General features: G+C 46.5%; 1 protein-coding gene across 2 annotated transcripts in view; it reads left to right on the forward strand.

The window, feature by feature from the left end:
• Positions 1–16,612, forward strand: part of EXOC3L4 (exocyst complex component 3 like 4) — a 121,430-nt gene that overhangs the window by 38,946 nt on the left and 65,872 nt on the right. For both annotated transcript variants that reach the window (XM_088464285.1, XM_088464286.1), the window contains exon 4: positions 10,092–10,209. In XM_088464285.1, the coding sequence (XP_088320411.1) occupies positions 10,092–10,209 (118 nt within the window). The remainder of the gene's footprint in view (positions 1–10,091; positions 10,210–16,612) is intronic.

Genomic DNA, 16,612 nt, shown 5'->3' on the forward strand with positions numbered 1-16,612 from the left:
GCTTCAGGTGATGGCGGGGCAGGTTCAAGAGTGTTTGCTGGCGCTCCAGTCTTCGGCACGCAGTCGCTGAATGGCGAAAGTGGCCAGAAATTTTTCGGGCCACCCAAAGCGTCTCCTGCACGCCCCTGTCGCTTTTCAGAAAATTCTGCACCACCAAGTTTATTGTGTGAGCAAAACATGGGACGTGCTGGAATTTGCCCAGATGTAATGCCCGCACAATATTGGTGGCGTTGTCAGATATCACAAATCCCCAGGAGAGTCTAAGTGGGGTAAGCCACTGGGCGATGATTTCCCTCAGTTTCTCTAAGAGGTTGTCGGCGGTGTGCCTCTTACTGAAACCGGTGATACACAGCGTAGCCTGCCTTGTAACGAGCTGGCGTTTCTGAGATGCTGCTACTGGTGACGCTGCTGCTGTTGCTGCGTAAGGTGATACATCTACCCAGTGGGCTGTCACAGTCATATAGTCCTTAGTCTGCCCTGTTCCACTTGTCCACATGTCCGTGGTTAAGTGGACATTGTGTACAACGGCATTTTTCAGGACACTGAGGACACTTTTTCTGACGTTTCTGTACAGTCTCGGTATCGCCTGCCTAGTGAAGTGGAATCTAGACGGGATTTGGAAACGGGGACACACTACCTCCATCAATTGTCTAAATCCCACTGCACTAATGGCGGATACCGGACGCACGTCTAACACCAACATAGCAGTCAAGGCCTCAGTTATACGTTTTGCTTCAGGATGACTGCTGTCGTACTTCATCCTCCTCGCTAAGGACTGTTGGAGGGTCAATTGTTTAGTAAAAGTAGTGGTGTTCCTACTTCCTCTCTGGGATGATGAACGACTCCCAGCAGCAGCAGCAACAGCAGCAGCGGCAGCAGTAGGCGTAGCAATGCAGGATCCTCCGGAGGAATCCCGGATAGGAGAGTCAGTCATGCCAGTGATATGGCCTGCAGGACTACTTCCGATCCTGACTAAGGAGGAAATTGACGAGGAGGGAGTTGACGGTGTGGTTTGCAGGCGCTTGGATACAACAGGACAACGGGATTTAGGTGTCCCTGGACTGCTTACGGTCTGAGCCAAAGTTTCTGAACTTGACAGTAACTTTTTATGAATGCGCTGCAGGTGCCGTATAAGGGAGGATGTTCCTAGGTGGTTGACGTCCCTACCCCTACTTATTTCACCTTTACATATGGTACATATGGCAAGACAGTTGTTGTCCGGATTTGGATAGAAATATTGCCAGACCAAAGAGGTGGAATGTTTGGTCTTCTGCCCAGGCATGACCGTGATGGGCTTTTTCATCCCACGGACAACAACTGTCTCCCCCGGAGCCTGATTTAAACAAACCACATCACCATCAGAATCCTCCTCGCCAACTTCCTCCTCAGCGCCAGCTACACCAGTATCCTCATCCTGTTGTACTTCAACAGTGACATCTTCAATTTGCATATCAGCAAGTGGACTGTGGGTGCTCCTTTCAGCACTTGCAGGGGGCGTGCAAATGGTGGAAAGAGCCACCTCTTCCCGTCCAGTGCTGGGAAGGTCAGGCATCGCAACCACCACCACACTTGGACTCTCCTTGGGGATTTGTGATATCTTCTTAGAAAGCACAGTTCTTCGCTGTGCTTTTGCCAGCTTAACTCTTTTGATTTTTTTAGTGGGAGGAGTGCTTCCATCGTCATGTGAAGCTGAACCACTAGTCATGAACATACTAGGGATCGACCTTAGCCGTTCCTTGCCACTCCGTGTCGTAAATGGCATATTGGCAAGTTTACGTTTCTCTTCAGCTGATTTAAATGTCTTTTTCAAGGTCATTTTCCTGAACTTTGCCATTTGGGATTGTATGTGCCCTCTACTATGACATTGGGCATCGGCCTTGGCAGACGACGTTGATGGCATGTTATCGTCTATGTCATGACTAGTGGCAGCAGCTTCAGCACTAGGAGGAAGTGGTTCTTGATCTTTCTCTATTTTATTTTTATCGGAGAAAGTTTGGTCCTCCATTTATGTTATATCGATTTGATATATACGTGCGGCTAAACACAGAAAATAATTTTTTTTTTGGTTTGGACTGGAGTGTACTTTGTGGGTTACAGCACCCTTTAACGGTCAAGCCAGCCGGCCCTTTACTTATGACACAGGCGCACTCTTGGCACTACTTTGTTGATGCACGTGCGGCTACTGCGCACACAATTCACAAACACAGAAAATAATTTTTTTTTGGTTTGGACTGGAGTGTACTTTGGGGGTTACAGCACCCTTTAACGGTCAAGCCAGCCGGCCCTTTACTTATGACACAGGCGCACGCTTGGCACTACTTTGTTGATGCACGTGCGGCTACTGCGCACACAATTCACAAACACAGAAAATAATTTTTTTTTGGTTTGGACTGGAGTGTACTTTCGGGGGTTACAGCACCCTTTAACGGTCAAGCCAGCCGGCCCTTTACTTATGACACAGGCGCACGCTTGGCACTACTTTGTTGATGCACGTGCGGCTACTGCGCACACAATTCACAAACACAGAAAATAATTTTTTTTTGGTTTGGACTGGAGTGTACTTTCGGGGGTTACAGCACCCTTTAACGGTCAAGCCAGCCGGCCCTTTACTTATGACACAGGCGCACGCTTGGCACTACTTTGTTGATGCACGTGCGGCTACTGCGCACACAATTCACAAACACAGAAAATAATTTTTTTTTTGGTTTGGACTGGAGTGTACTTTCGGGGGTTACAGCACCCTTTAACGGTCAAGCCAGCTGGCCCTTTACTTATGACACAGGCGCACGCTTGGCACTACTTTGTTGATGCACATGCGGCTACTGCGCACACAATTCACAAACACAGAAAATAATTTTTTTTTAGGTTTGGACTGGAGTGTACTTTCGGGGGTTACAGCACCCTTAACGGTCAAGCCAGCCGGCCCTTTACTTATGACACAGGCGCACGCTTGGCACTACTTTGTTGATGCACGTGCGGCTACTGCGCACACAATTCACAAACACAGAAAATAATTTTTTTTTTGGTTTGGACTGGAGTGTACTTTCGGGGGTTACAGCACCCTTAACGGTCAAGCCAGCCGGCCCTTTACTTATGACACAGGCGCACGCTTGGCACTACTTTGTTGATGCACGTGCGGCTACTGCGCACACAATTCACAAACACAGAAAATAATTTTTTTTTGGGTTTGGACTGGAGTGTACTTTCGGGGGTTACAGCACCCTTAACGGTCAAGCCAGCCGGCCCTTTACTTATGACACAGGCGCACGTTTGGCACTACTTTGTTGATGCACGTGCGGCTACTGCGCACACAATTCACAAACACAGAAAATAATTTTTTTTTTGGTTTGGACTGGAGTGTACTTTCGGGGGTTACAGCACCCTTAACGGTCAAGCCAGCCGGCCCTTTACTTATGACACAGGCGCACGTTTGGCACTACTTTGTTGATGCACGTGCGGCTACTGCGCACACAATTCACAAACACAGAAAATAATTTTTTTTTTGGTTTGGACTGGAGTGTACTTTCGGGGGTTACAGCACCCTTAACGATCAAGCCAGCCGGCCCTTTACTTATGACACAGGCGCACGCTTGGCACTACTTTGTTGATGCACGTGCGGCTACTGCGCACACAATTCACAAACACAGAAAATAATTTTTTTTTGGTTTGGACTGGAGTGTACTTTCGGGGGTTACAGTACCCTTAACGGTCAAGCCAGCCGGCCCTTTACTTATGACACAGGCGCACGCTTGGCACTACTTTGTTGATGCACGTGCGGCTACTGCGCACACAATTCACAAACACAGAAAATATATTATTTTTTTAGCACTTGGGGGGAGCACCCCTGATGGACAGAGCACCCCCTGGACAACACTACAGCACCCCTTTAGGACTGGGACACTGCACAGGACTTTGGAGTGGACACAGCCCCTATGGAGAACTGACTGCACAACACAGTCCAGCCAGCCCCTATGGACTTTGAAGTAGTGGACACAGCCCCTATTAACAACAGCAGCACAGCACAACACAGCCAGCCCCTATGGACTTTGAAGTAGTGGACAACAGCAGCACTACACTACACTACACTACACAGCACTAACTCCCACCCTCCCTCTTCACTGTCCACAGCCGAGTGAGAAAATGGCGCCGAGGCGGGTACCTTATATAGGATCCAAAACCCGCGAGACTCGGAAGGCGGGATGATGACGTTTTGCCTCGATGTCAGATCCGAGTCAGGCGGGAAAAGTCGAGCCTGACTCGGATCGGACTCGGATCGGGGGGGCTCGGGGGGGTTCGGATTTCAGAAATCCGAACCCGCTCACCCCTAATATATATATATATATATATATATATATATATATATATATATATAAAACCTAACTGTGAAAAACAATGTGAAAGGAAGTAAATGTTTTGTTTGTTTGCTTTTTTTGTAAATACATTATTTATAATGAAACTGTAGTAATAATGGCCTGTGGTAATGGGCAGGATTTAGGACAACGACTCATCCAGAGCCGACTGTCTTATGCAAAAATGATATCTGGTGTCTCTAGTTCACATGAATATGCCGCAAATTGATGCCTCCGTCTCCTCACTAGCGGCTGGTGCTGACGTGGTCATGCTGCTGGGAGAGGTCATGTAGTCTACTGGAGGCTCCTCTCTGTCCATCTCCTCACTGGCACTGGTGAGGTGGAGAGGCGCAAGGAGGAGCCGCCAGCCTGAGGCACCAAGCCAAGGGGGGGGGGGGGCAGGTACTAATTATCTGGGTCCGGACTTGTTTAAGGGGCTGGCACGGGCCTGGACCAGCTGTGCAAAGGGAAGAATGCCATCCTCCATACTGAGGCTGCATATTAGTTTTCATTATTTTGGGACCGTCGTGGACATGCCCCCATGATTTGGCCACGCCTCCCCCATCACCTGGACCCGTCATTGCTCTCTACTGCCCTGCCGTCAGTAGACGTCATCTCTACCAGCAGCGGCTCCACAGTGAGTGTTTTTTCAAGCACTGACTTAAGCGCCATTGCCGAGAGGTCACATCTGCTGGCGGCACTCTGTGGGTCCCCACTTCTGCCCTAAAGGCATTCACCTTTAGGGCCTATGCCCAGGGCTGACCCTGGACCCATCTTTCTTCTCAGACAGCTGTTATTTCTCCCAAGGTTAGCCTCTGGCCAATGTGAGCCTTTATTTTCCATATATTTACTACTTACCCAGCAAGCACCATTTGCACACAATTTATTTTTACCGAAATCAGAAAACCAGACAGACCTGCTGAGAGGCTGCAAAGACAGGACAGAAGGTCAATCACTTGGCAAGGTCATACTTTCAGGCTGAGCTGTACCTACCACACCAGCAGCAACTGGGAGGAGCTGAGCATGTACCAGAGGAATAAATATCGACAGAATGTCGACAATACAGTAGGTTAGGTTGCAGGTGGGAAGGTTAGGGTTAGGTTGTGGGTGAGAGGGTTAGGGTTTGGCTGCGAGGGGAGGTTAGGGTTAGGTTGTGGGTGAGAGGGTTAGGGTTTGGCTACGGGGGGAGGTTAGGGTTAGGTTGTGGGTGAGAGGGTTAGGGTTTGGCAACGGGGGGAGGTTAGGGTTAGGTTGTGGGTGATAGGGTTAGGGTTTGGCTACGGGGGGAGGTTAGGCCCATATTTGCCGACTTTTTCTTTGTCCTCTCTGGGAGAAGCCTGGAGAGGAGACATAGCTGGTGACTTCGGGGAGGGGGGCGTGGCAGGCTCCTATGTCATTAGGCTCCATGCCCATCATGGCAAACTATTGCGGATCGCGGGACCTCTAGGAGAGGGCGGGTATAAATTATACGATTTTGCGTCATTTAGCTCCATCCCTCTATACGATTCCCAGCAATTATCTCCCCATCCTGTCCACTTCACTAGGAGGTAGGTGGTATGTGGGCAATTGGGACACTCTTCCAGGGGAGCTACCCAAAAATTCAAGAGCCTCCCGCATCTTCTGGGGGAGTAGGTAAGTATGGTCCTAACCCTACCCTAACCCAGACTGTAGACACACAGAGGGAGATATACTAAGCCATGGAAAGTGATAAATTGGAGCCACACAGCTCCTAACTGTCATCTTACTGGCAGGGCTGCCATCAGGGGGGGACTGGCGAGACTGAAGTCCTGGGCCCAGCCTCTGGCTGAATGGGGGGGGCCCGCCCGCTACTACTGCCACTGCAGAGCCTGCTGCCTGAACTACCCCCTTGAAGTGAAGAAAGGCGGCCCGGCCGCCGCTGCTACCACCCGCCGACACGGTCCCCATTAGTAATTGATGGATCATCATCATAGGAGAGAGCTGGAGGAGGCAGTCAGGGCCCGCTCGGGCCGCTCCTCCACCAGCTTACAGTAACAGACTCCAAAACAATAAAGCTTGTTTTGGAGTCAGCGTGCATGACATCATGGCGCGCCGCAGGAGGGCGAGGTCGACGTCGGAGGAGCCGCGGATGAACAGGAGCAGCTGCGTCTGCAGAGTTGGTGGACCGTGGAGGAAGCAGGATCCTTCTCAAAGTAATTAAGGCAAGTGGTAAAAATGGCTGGTCAGCAGGGCGCACAGACTGGATTTAATAAGGGGGGTGAGTGGGTGATGAAAAAAAAAAGGCTGCGCAGAAACTGGAACTAATAACCAGGGAGAGGGGGGGAGTGAGGTGGGTAAAAAAAAAAGGCTGGACAGCAGGGTGCAAGACTGTATTTGATAAGCGGAGGGGGGCCCTGTCTATTTTCAATCTTTCAATCTTTCTGATGGCAGCCCTGCTTACTGGCTGTGTGTTTGAAAAATTACAGTTAGGAGCTGATTGGTTGGTAGTTTATCATTCTCCAGAGCTTAGTTTATCTGCCCCTAAGCCTGTATCACAGTGTCGATATGACAATTGTTAATGTTTACATTTTGACTGTCGACATAACGTACATGTCAACATTCAGACTGTCAACATTCTGGTGTCTAAGGGGCCTATTCATCATCACTTAATTGTCACAAAAGCAGAGATTACTGACATTGTGAAGCAGGGGACGGGGCCAAAATGACATGATTCAGAGCGAATCACGTCGTCGGCTTCCTCCGCTGTGGGGGTTTCTCATAGCCGCGGGGGGGGGGGGCTTGCCTGCCTTTCTGGGGGGCCGGGAGTGGCACCTGATTTTCGGGGGGCTCCCGGTCGAATCGGAAGGGTAGGCAAGTCTGTTCTGCACTGTGGGCCTGATTCAGACCCGTTCGCGAGTGCATTGCACTCGCAAGCAAGTCCATGGTTGGCCATTGCGCACGCACGAGCCCCGAAGCGAGTGAGAACTTCACTCGCTTCGGGGCTCGCAGCAAAATGGGGCGGCTGTCGATGTTGATCGCCAGCTCGCCCCGTTTTGTAGGCGGGCAGGGGGGGTGGCTGCACAAACGCCTGGCGTTTGTGGGCGGCCCTACTGACGTCACTCGTGATGTCAGTAGTGGAGTTCCGGCTCTATTAGAGCAGGACGTCCACTCGGGCTTGCGAGACCTGAGACCCTTCCACAGGGTCTCCTCACAAGCCCGATGGTCGCTTTAATCGCGACCAACGCCAGGCCGCCGGCTACAGCTGTGGGTGGTCACCCACAGCTTAGCGAGTGGCCTGGAGGCCGGAATTAAGAAAAAACCCCACCCGCCTTGATTCAGAGCGAGCGCTCGCAAATAGCCAGTGCCTCTGAATCAGGTCCTGTGTCCTTACATTTTGACCTTAAAATAAAGCCTTTCCCTGCCCTTTTTTCTGCTAATTGGGGTGCGCACAAAACAGGTGAATTTCCACTGAAAGATTGATGCAAGTTTGGAATTGGATTGCAAATGTAATTCGCAGTGCGAGCTCGCTGAGTGTAGCAGGACACAACTCACACCTAATAGGATTGAGCCCTATTGTTAATAGTGGGAAAGGCTGCAGGCCAGAGTTACATGAGCTGGTGGTCACCTCTGAGAATGCTTATTACATTTGGATGTGTCATATCGGGTAAGTAGCTTGGAATAAGACAGAAGGGCTTGCGAACTGCATTAAGTTCTGTCTCTATAACTGTCATTAAAGCACTAGGCCATGTAACACATACCTACCACAGGGAGAAAAGTACATTTAGCAACGTGATACTGTATCTAGGTTACTGTATATGAAATAACCTTGGAAGCATAGTTCCCTTATTGGTTAAGTGTCCCTCTGTGAGAACACGCGTGTCGAAGTGTAACCCTGAACTATCTCCATGGCAACAGATCTAACCACATCTTTGCTGGTCTGACAACTCAAGAGGATAATACATCTGATGTGAAAATCAATTTGTTTAATACTATAGACATTCCATTTACAAATACGTTTTTCCAGGAATCTATACTGATATGTTGCTCGGGAAATGTTTCCAATATTGGTGAGTCCATCCCTGCATGCGTAGTACGATCTATACAAGGGCAGGATTCATACACTGTACAATCTGTACATTTATTTGGTATTTATATTATTTTCTGCAAGTTATACCATGTTACAGTATGTCAACTACCTCTAATTTACAGTATCTGGGATATGACATTTAGTGTATGTGTTACATGATATATGATAGGGGTTGTAGTACTCCTGGATGCCACCAAGATGGTATCACACGGGCGATGCTTTAATGCAGCGGCTGAATAACCCTGTGCTTAGAAATCATTTTGTAGAGTTGGCAAATATGTTTATTCTGTGTATATGTAGATATATAAAAATGGTGTCACCATACCTTCCAACATTTTGAGGCATATTTGTCAAAGATTATTTGGAGTAATCCCAAAAAACAGCCATTTTTAGGGAGTTCCCACAAATATTAAGGATCCCCAGGATTTAACATAGGGGAACAGCTGCAGATATATTTATTTATTTATTACCAGTTATTTATATAGTGCACACGTATTCCGCAGTGCTTTACTGAGAATATTTGTCCATTCACATCAGTCCCTGCCCCAGTGGAGCGTACACTCTATATTCCCTATCACATGCGCACTAGGGTTAATTTTGTTGGGAGCCAATTAACCTACCAGTATATTTTTGGAGTGTGGGAGGAAACCGGAAGTAGCCGGGGGAAACCCACGCAAACACAGGGAGAATATACAAACTCCACACCGTTAGGGCCATAGTGGGAATTGAACTCACGACCTCAGTGCTTTGAGGCAGTAATGCTAACCATTACACCATCTGCCCATATATCTGATTTCTGCAGTGGTACCTCCATTTTCGACGGTGTGAGATTTGGTACATCCCGGCAATATATAATTTTTTATTGCCGCGATAAGTAACTATAATAATTGTGTCTAAAACCATATAATTTAATACATTTGCCACATAGACCTTAAAATCAGGACAATATATATGTCTCGCCTCTGATCATCCCTAACCCAATTCATCTACGTATCGCCCAAATCTGCATTGATACCCCCTTTGTTGGAAACAAATCCTCACCCACATCTCTAGGGGCGGGATGCACCATTGTGGTTTTTGAGGTCAAACCTCCGAAAATCACATATTTGAAGGTTTGGCTGCTTACCGCACATGCACCAAGCCCCAGGATTGCAATATATTCCGGGGACTGGATGAGGTGGGCAAAGCTATCTGTAGAAGGCGTTGCCCAATAGAAGACTTTATTTTGTTCAGTTTGTGAATTTTCTGATTTTTCTTTTTTTAAAAAAAAGCTGTCTGCACAGTTCTTAGGGATTTGTAAAGTCCATTTAAATTGTACTGCTGCAGTATTGTGGCGTTATAACGGTGTGATAAGTATTTACAAACCAATGAGGAATAATGGCAGTTTCTTATTAAAAGGTCAAAAGAGCTATAGTAAATTATGTATTTTGGATTCAGATCCCGGCGTCAATCCCCGGCGATGTCCATTGGTTTGCAAACCCTTAAAAAAAACTATGTTTAGTAAATTTACCCCAAAATATCGTAAAGTGAGACTCTTGTAGAAACACAGGACACCTGCGCACACACCGATTCTAAAACAATAAACGGCAATAAAATGTCATAGTTGTAACATTGATAATGCAGCCTAAAGCATATAACAAAAGAGTAATATCAAAAACAAAATTGTAATCACAAATTTTACCTGTTTTCTTTTACAGTGACGAATTTATGGACAATCCTGAACTTCAACCAGAAATTAACTCTTCAAGCCTCCCTCCTCTGTTAGCAGGAGAATGTCTAGATCATTTAAAAAAACAGTATACCATTTCTCTGCAGGTAAAATCTATGTGGCCTTAATGAATTTCATTTCCTGTATAACAGTGTTGTTCATTATATTATACTCTCATCCTGACCCAGAGTTGTGGATACTGGATTCAGAGGGTGTGCAGCCTCTCCTTACCCACCTGTGTCAGATTAATAGTGGACATGAATTACTATTGTATCACTTTTTTAAGTCTAGTAAAAGCATAATTGGAACAGCTGAAGATCAGGAGTTATTGTGTATCACTGTGTATGGTTTAAAATATCCTCTATACCAGAGGCTCCCAGACTTGAGCTTCAAGACACCCTAATGGTCAAGATTTTAAGGATATCAATGTTTAAGTGTCTTAATTAGTCAGTTTAATTATAATAATTGTGCACAAGCATGTTACTAAGGGGTATATTCAATTAGGTGCGAAAAGTCCTGTACTTTTTGCATGCCGGACTTTTCGCCGTCATCGCTGGTTTTCCATGCGCAATAGTACTGTGCTCATCCCGCTTATCCCCGTATTCAATTAGAAATCGGTGAAAATGGGACCCAGCGAATTCGGAAAATGCGAAAAGTCCTGTCAGATTTGGGGAAATCAGCCAGACACCCCCCAAAAGATGCACTGACATTGGGGATCATTATAGATGCCCCCGAATAGACCTCCTGAAGGTATTTGGGGTACTTACATGATCTCGATAACTGATAATTAGAGTCTTTGCAAAAGTGGTGAAGAATAGCATTTAGCAGTTATTTTGCAGGCAATAAGTACTCCCAGTAAATTTGGGGTACACGAAAATGGGGGCCAGCATATTTTAAAGTTGCTAAAGTGAAGTTTTAAAAAACGTAAAAAATCCACCTGCCGCAAACACCTGCAATTTTAAAAACACCTGGGGCATATATGGGGATCCCCCTGGAGTCTATTTCGTTAGTTTTTAAGTGTGTCCCCCAACTTTGTACTTTTTTGCCCCCCTTTTTCAAAGTCATTTTTTGGGGTCGTCTAAAGGTTTTTTTTAAACTGTTTTTTTACACAATTTACCTTTGGGGGGCCTTGCACCCCAAAACCCCATTTCTGCACTTTTTTTCGCCTCCTGTCATAGGCAGATTTTTTTCGCCTATTCTAATGCATTGACTTTCCGCACCGGCGAAAAGCATTTGGAATTGAATACGGGGTAAGTTATTGCCTGGCGAAATGACGTCGCCGGCGATACTTTTTTTGAGAAACTGCCTTTTCGCACCAAATTGAATATGCCCCTAAGCCTTGGATGGAGATAAAGTGAACGGAGATAAAGTCCCAACCAATCAGCTCCTAACTACCATGTCACACACTGTGCTTGAAAAATGACAGTTAGGAGCTAATTGGTTGGGACTTTATCTCCATTCACTTTATCTCCATCCATAAGTAAATAGACCCCTATCAGTTATACCCCTTTTATACCGAAATTCTGGGTCTGACCCGGAGTTCCAGTCCGGATCAGACCCGGAATTTCCCCGGCACCGACCCAGGATATTCCCGAGCCGGCGCTGTTCACACCGGAGCCAGGCCTGCAGAGTCCCTGCTTTTCCAGCATTGAAGTGGTCGCTTGATGTCATCTCCAAGCTCCACTGTAGCCAGGCAAGCGGCGCGATCCAGGTCACCCTGACCCTGATCGCGCTGTTTACACTGCAGAGTTTCACGGGTCATTCCCATGTTAAGCCCTGCAACTTACCTGGGTTGTGTTGCTGGGTCACTCCACCCGGGAATCCAACCCTGTCCCCTTTTACACCAAGGAGCTACCCGGGTTAACCTTGCAATAACCCGGGTTTTAGCTCTGGTGTAAAAGGGTATTAGTGTGAATTGAGCACTGATATTGGCAAATCCTTCTCTATACCTACCTATTGACTCTAACACAGTGTTTCCCAACTCCAGTCCTCAAGGACCCCTTATGGCGCATACACACGGTCAGATTTGATGAACGCTGAGCGATTTTTACAATTGTTCATATCTGAAACAAAATCTGGCCGTGTGTCTGCAGCATAATAGTGCAGCTTTTACAGATTTCCTAGCAGGTGCACAGGTGAAGTCATTCCTGGCCGACACATTTTAAAGATCCACAAGTGGTGCAAATTCTTTCAACTGTGATACTGAGGAGATCTGTAAAACATGCGCTGTTAGCGCAGGGGAGTAGCTAGAACTTAGAACCCTAGCAAAATTTTGAAAAGGCCACCACATAGCTTCTAGGGACAACTCTGTCAGCAGCATTCTGCCAGATTGGGCTCTGCCTAGCGTTACTGCCACCAATCATTTTATTTATTTCTCTCTAAATTATGATTTTCATGCATGCACTGGTCCTTCAGTATCACTAGCATAGCTCACCTTCACTCATGCATGTCGGTCTGTTCTCTATACTTGTTTGCTGAATCTCTAGTCCAGATCCTCCATCTACAGTGTCTCACTGGTGTGTAGGGGATGCGGGGGTGACTCCCAGTGTAGGCAGGGAACTCTGCTCTGTAGCTCTTGGTAACCGGTAGGGTTGCCACCTTTTGCTTTCATATTCCCAGGCAGGGAGCATGGCCTGGGGTGTAGCCAAAACCACAATTTATGTGCCTTAGAACCCCCTCACATCTCCTCATGTCCCTTTATATGTGTTATGAAGCTTCTGGGTACGGGTAAGCAACAAGTCACAGAATATAGGAATATATTCAAAAGGATGTCTACTGAGGGAGGATTCAGCTACAAAGGAATGCAGATAATCTTGAAAAGCAGACAAACTTGGAAGTGCAGACAGATCAACTCCAGAGATGAGAATGGGAACGAGGCAGAAACAAAAAAAAAATCCTGTATAACTGAACGAGGTACACAGACGGAAAGTAGCCTGATCAATGGCAGAAGTTCCTTAACCTAAAAGACACAATACGCAGAAGCTCACAGGAACACAAGCCCATAAACATTAATGACCCAGCAATGAATGCTGGGACCAGGCAGACTTAAATAGCCAGGTGTCAGGTGTAATGGTCGCAGAGCAGAGTCAGAACAGCAGCCCCTCTGGTGAGACCCAGAACTGCAGCTCAAATAACAGGAGCCCTGGTGGTGGGAAATTATGAAGGAATCGAGTTCTAACAATGTGCCAGCACAGAGCCCCCTCATGCCCCTTTATATGCTACCCGAAAGCCCCCTCATACCCCTTTCTGTGCCAGCCCAGATCCCCTTCATCTTCCTTTATGTGCCATTCCAGAGTCCACTTAGGCTCCTTTTGTGCCAACCCGGATCCCTTTAATGCCTCTTTGTGTGCCAGCCGACTTATGTCCCTTTATGTTGCTCAGAGACACTCATGTCCCTTTATGTGGCAGCCCAGATCCCCCTCATGACCCTTCATATGCTTTTCCAGAACCCACTTATGCCCCTTTATATGCCATCCCTGAGCAATACTGTCACCATGCTGACTGCCCGGAGTTATCCTCAGGCCACGTTGTCCATCAGGCTTAACTCAGCAGCACTCTGTCTACATGCTGTCTGAGTCTGATTCACAGCAGGAGGCGTGAGAAGGAGGGCTTACATAGGCACCAGTGGCCAGGACTTGATGTGCCAGGGGCGGGTGGTAGGTGGACTTAGGCAGGACAGTAAGCGGGCTGTGGTCAGAGGAGGGGATGGGAGAGATGGATACACACAGGAAATGCTGAAAGGTGTGTTATGACCGTCCCTCCCAGCAGGCAGGGATCACTGTTCTGTGGTGTGAGGTAAGAATTGGGCGCAGGGGGAGGTGGGCCTAGGGCGCCACATGGGCACGGTAGCAGCTGCACCCCCTGCACATACCGTAGCTACACCTGTGATTAGGGATTCCTGGGGACTGAATTTGTTAAACACTGGTCTAAGAAAACATATCTATCTATCTATCTATCTATTTATCTATCTATTATTTCTATTATTTCAATTAGAGATGTGCAGGCTAGGATCGGTTCGGATTTTCCCGCCATTTTCGGATTTTTCCCGCCAAATTTAGGATCTCAGAAAGAGGCAAAAATTCATCTTTCATGGACAAACATCACCTTTCATGGACTTTTTGGCGAGAAAATCAGAACTGATCCGAGTCTGCACATCTCTAATTTCAATTATTTCTGATGAATTGTAAATGACATGTATCCTTGTTATTATTATTTAGTAAAATATATGCTATTTATCCAATTTGCTCCCTGATTTGGATGAGCGCTCATTTTTGTATTTTTGTATTATTCCTTGTCATAGCAGTAGCAGCTCTCCAATTTATGTTAGTAAAATATTGTATCATACATTAATTATTTATAATATATTAGGTACATTTGGTTGACTGCAGACATCTCCCGTTGCCCCTGAATCAGTTTTTGTTCCTATTTTTTCTTTTATCTGCTACAATTTACTATTTTCCAACAAGACAACATGTTTTTGGCTTGTTGAAAAATGGAAAAAGTTTGTATTAGTGATAGGAAATATTTTTATCATGATTTCCTTTATTGTTTCTGATATGAAAACTCTGCATAAAGTGTCAGTCATCTTTCCTGAAAGAGCTGCAAACTGAAAGATGCTACAAACACAATAACACGGCCCTATCTGCAAATTCCAGTAAAATTTTCTTAAGGCTACACAATCACCTAGTAAAAGGTGTTAGAGCCGTCCGGCTTTGTATTAGAGAGTGGTGGAACCTGAGGAAACACCAACTGGGTGCAGCTTTAAATGGTTTTTCCCACTTTCTCATTTTGTTGGCTTGTTTGCAACTAGTGAAAATGCAAATTGTTGCCAATTTTTTTATTTTTTAACTTACTTGTTTCTCAGTGTAGGCTTCCACATGGTGTGTATGTGATGTAACAGCATGTGTTCCAAACTGCAACACAAATGGAACACTACCACAAAGCTAGTAAACACTGGTAACAGTGGTAGTGGCTATACGGATACTACCATAATATGGTCTCTAGTGTCATACTCTACTTGATTAGGTATGCAGACAAAAAGTTGACAATTAGAATGTCGACATTCAGAATATGAGTATGGTCTGAATATTGACATTAAACATGTCAACAGTCACAAATGTCGACAATGGCATAATGTCGGCATTGTGAATGTCGACAGTTGATGTTAAGGTAAGATCCGGGTGAGAGATAGGGTAGATCTGCGACTACGATTAGTGTGAGGCTGCAGTTAGCTTTAGAATTAGATTTACATTGAAACTGAATGTAAATGGCAATATTTGCCATGTCGACAATGTGCCATTTTACAATGTCAACATTCCGGTGTCAGCATTGTGGACTTTTTAAACATACAGTAAGTTAAACTGCTGTGTATCAAACTAAAGTAATTCTTTTCTAGCTCCGAATAAACACTGCAGTGCCAAAAGTTATGGGATAACAGTATGTAAATGTAATGGTAGGTGGTGTCACAGTTCTGTGACATCTTGGAAATGCCCAGACCCGCATTACTTGTAACCTGACATCTCATGAGTCAGTTTGAACACTGGCTAGGCTGGTCATGGCAAGGCGATGTGAATTACCAAAGTTCGAATGGGGCATCACAGTGGGTGCCTGATGGATGGGACATTCCATTTACATAGTTGTTCGGACATTCAACATTCCTCTTTCTAGGGTGTGTGTACCTGGAATACCTCATTGAAGGCATTACCACCCATCATGGACAGCGCAGTAGCAGACCATGGCTGTTTAATGATCGTGACCAGCGGCGACTGGCCAGAATATTCTGTGGTAACAGACAAGCGACACTGGCTCAAATCACATCCACATGCAATGCAGGAGGTACCAGACGCATATCCAGCAGGCCAGTGCAGCGTTCTTTGGCTTCCATGGGATAGACCCACCAGAGCTCCCCTGTTAGCACTACGACACCAGACACAGCGCCTCTTCTGGGCTCATAACATCACTAATTGGAATGGCAGCATGTGGCAGGGTCTGATGAGTCATGGTTCCAGTTGTTTTGGGCTGATGGTAGGGTTCGGGTGTGGTCCAGTCCCCATGAGGCCATAGACCCCAGTAACCAACAAGGTACCATGCAGGCTGCTGGTGGTTCCATAATGGTGTGGGTTGTGTTCATGTGGCATGGGTTGGGTACACTGGTCTGCCTGAACACATCATTGACCGGTAACCACTACTTTACATAGCTTGATGACCATTTGCAGCCCCTCATGGACTTTCATGTACCCCCACAACGATGGAATATTGCAGCAGGATAATTCACCCTGCCATCAGTCCCAAGTTGTCCAGATTTGTCCAGAGGAGCAATCTGGAGAGTACTGATGAATGGTTTGGTCACCACGTTTGCCCGACATGAACCCAATCGAGCATTTATGGGATGTGGTGGAGAGGTCCATTCGCACCCAAGAACCTTCACCTACAAATATCAGGGATCTGTGGGAAACTATCCAGACGGCATTGGTCAACATCTCTCCAGAGTTCTTCCGTCCACTTGTGGAA

The sequence above is a fragment of the Taudactylus pleione genome, unplaced genomic scaffold (genome assembly GCF_031769625.1).
Source record: "Taudactylus pleione unplaced genomic scaffold, aTauple2 ptg001628l, whole genome shotgun sequence".
Taxonomy (NCBI): Eukaryota; Metazoa; Chordata; class Amphibia; order Anura; family Myobatrachidae; genus Taudactylus; species Taudactylus pleione.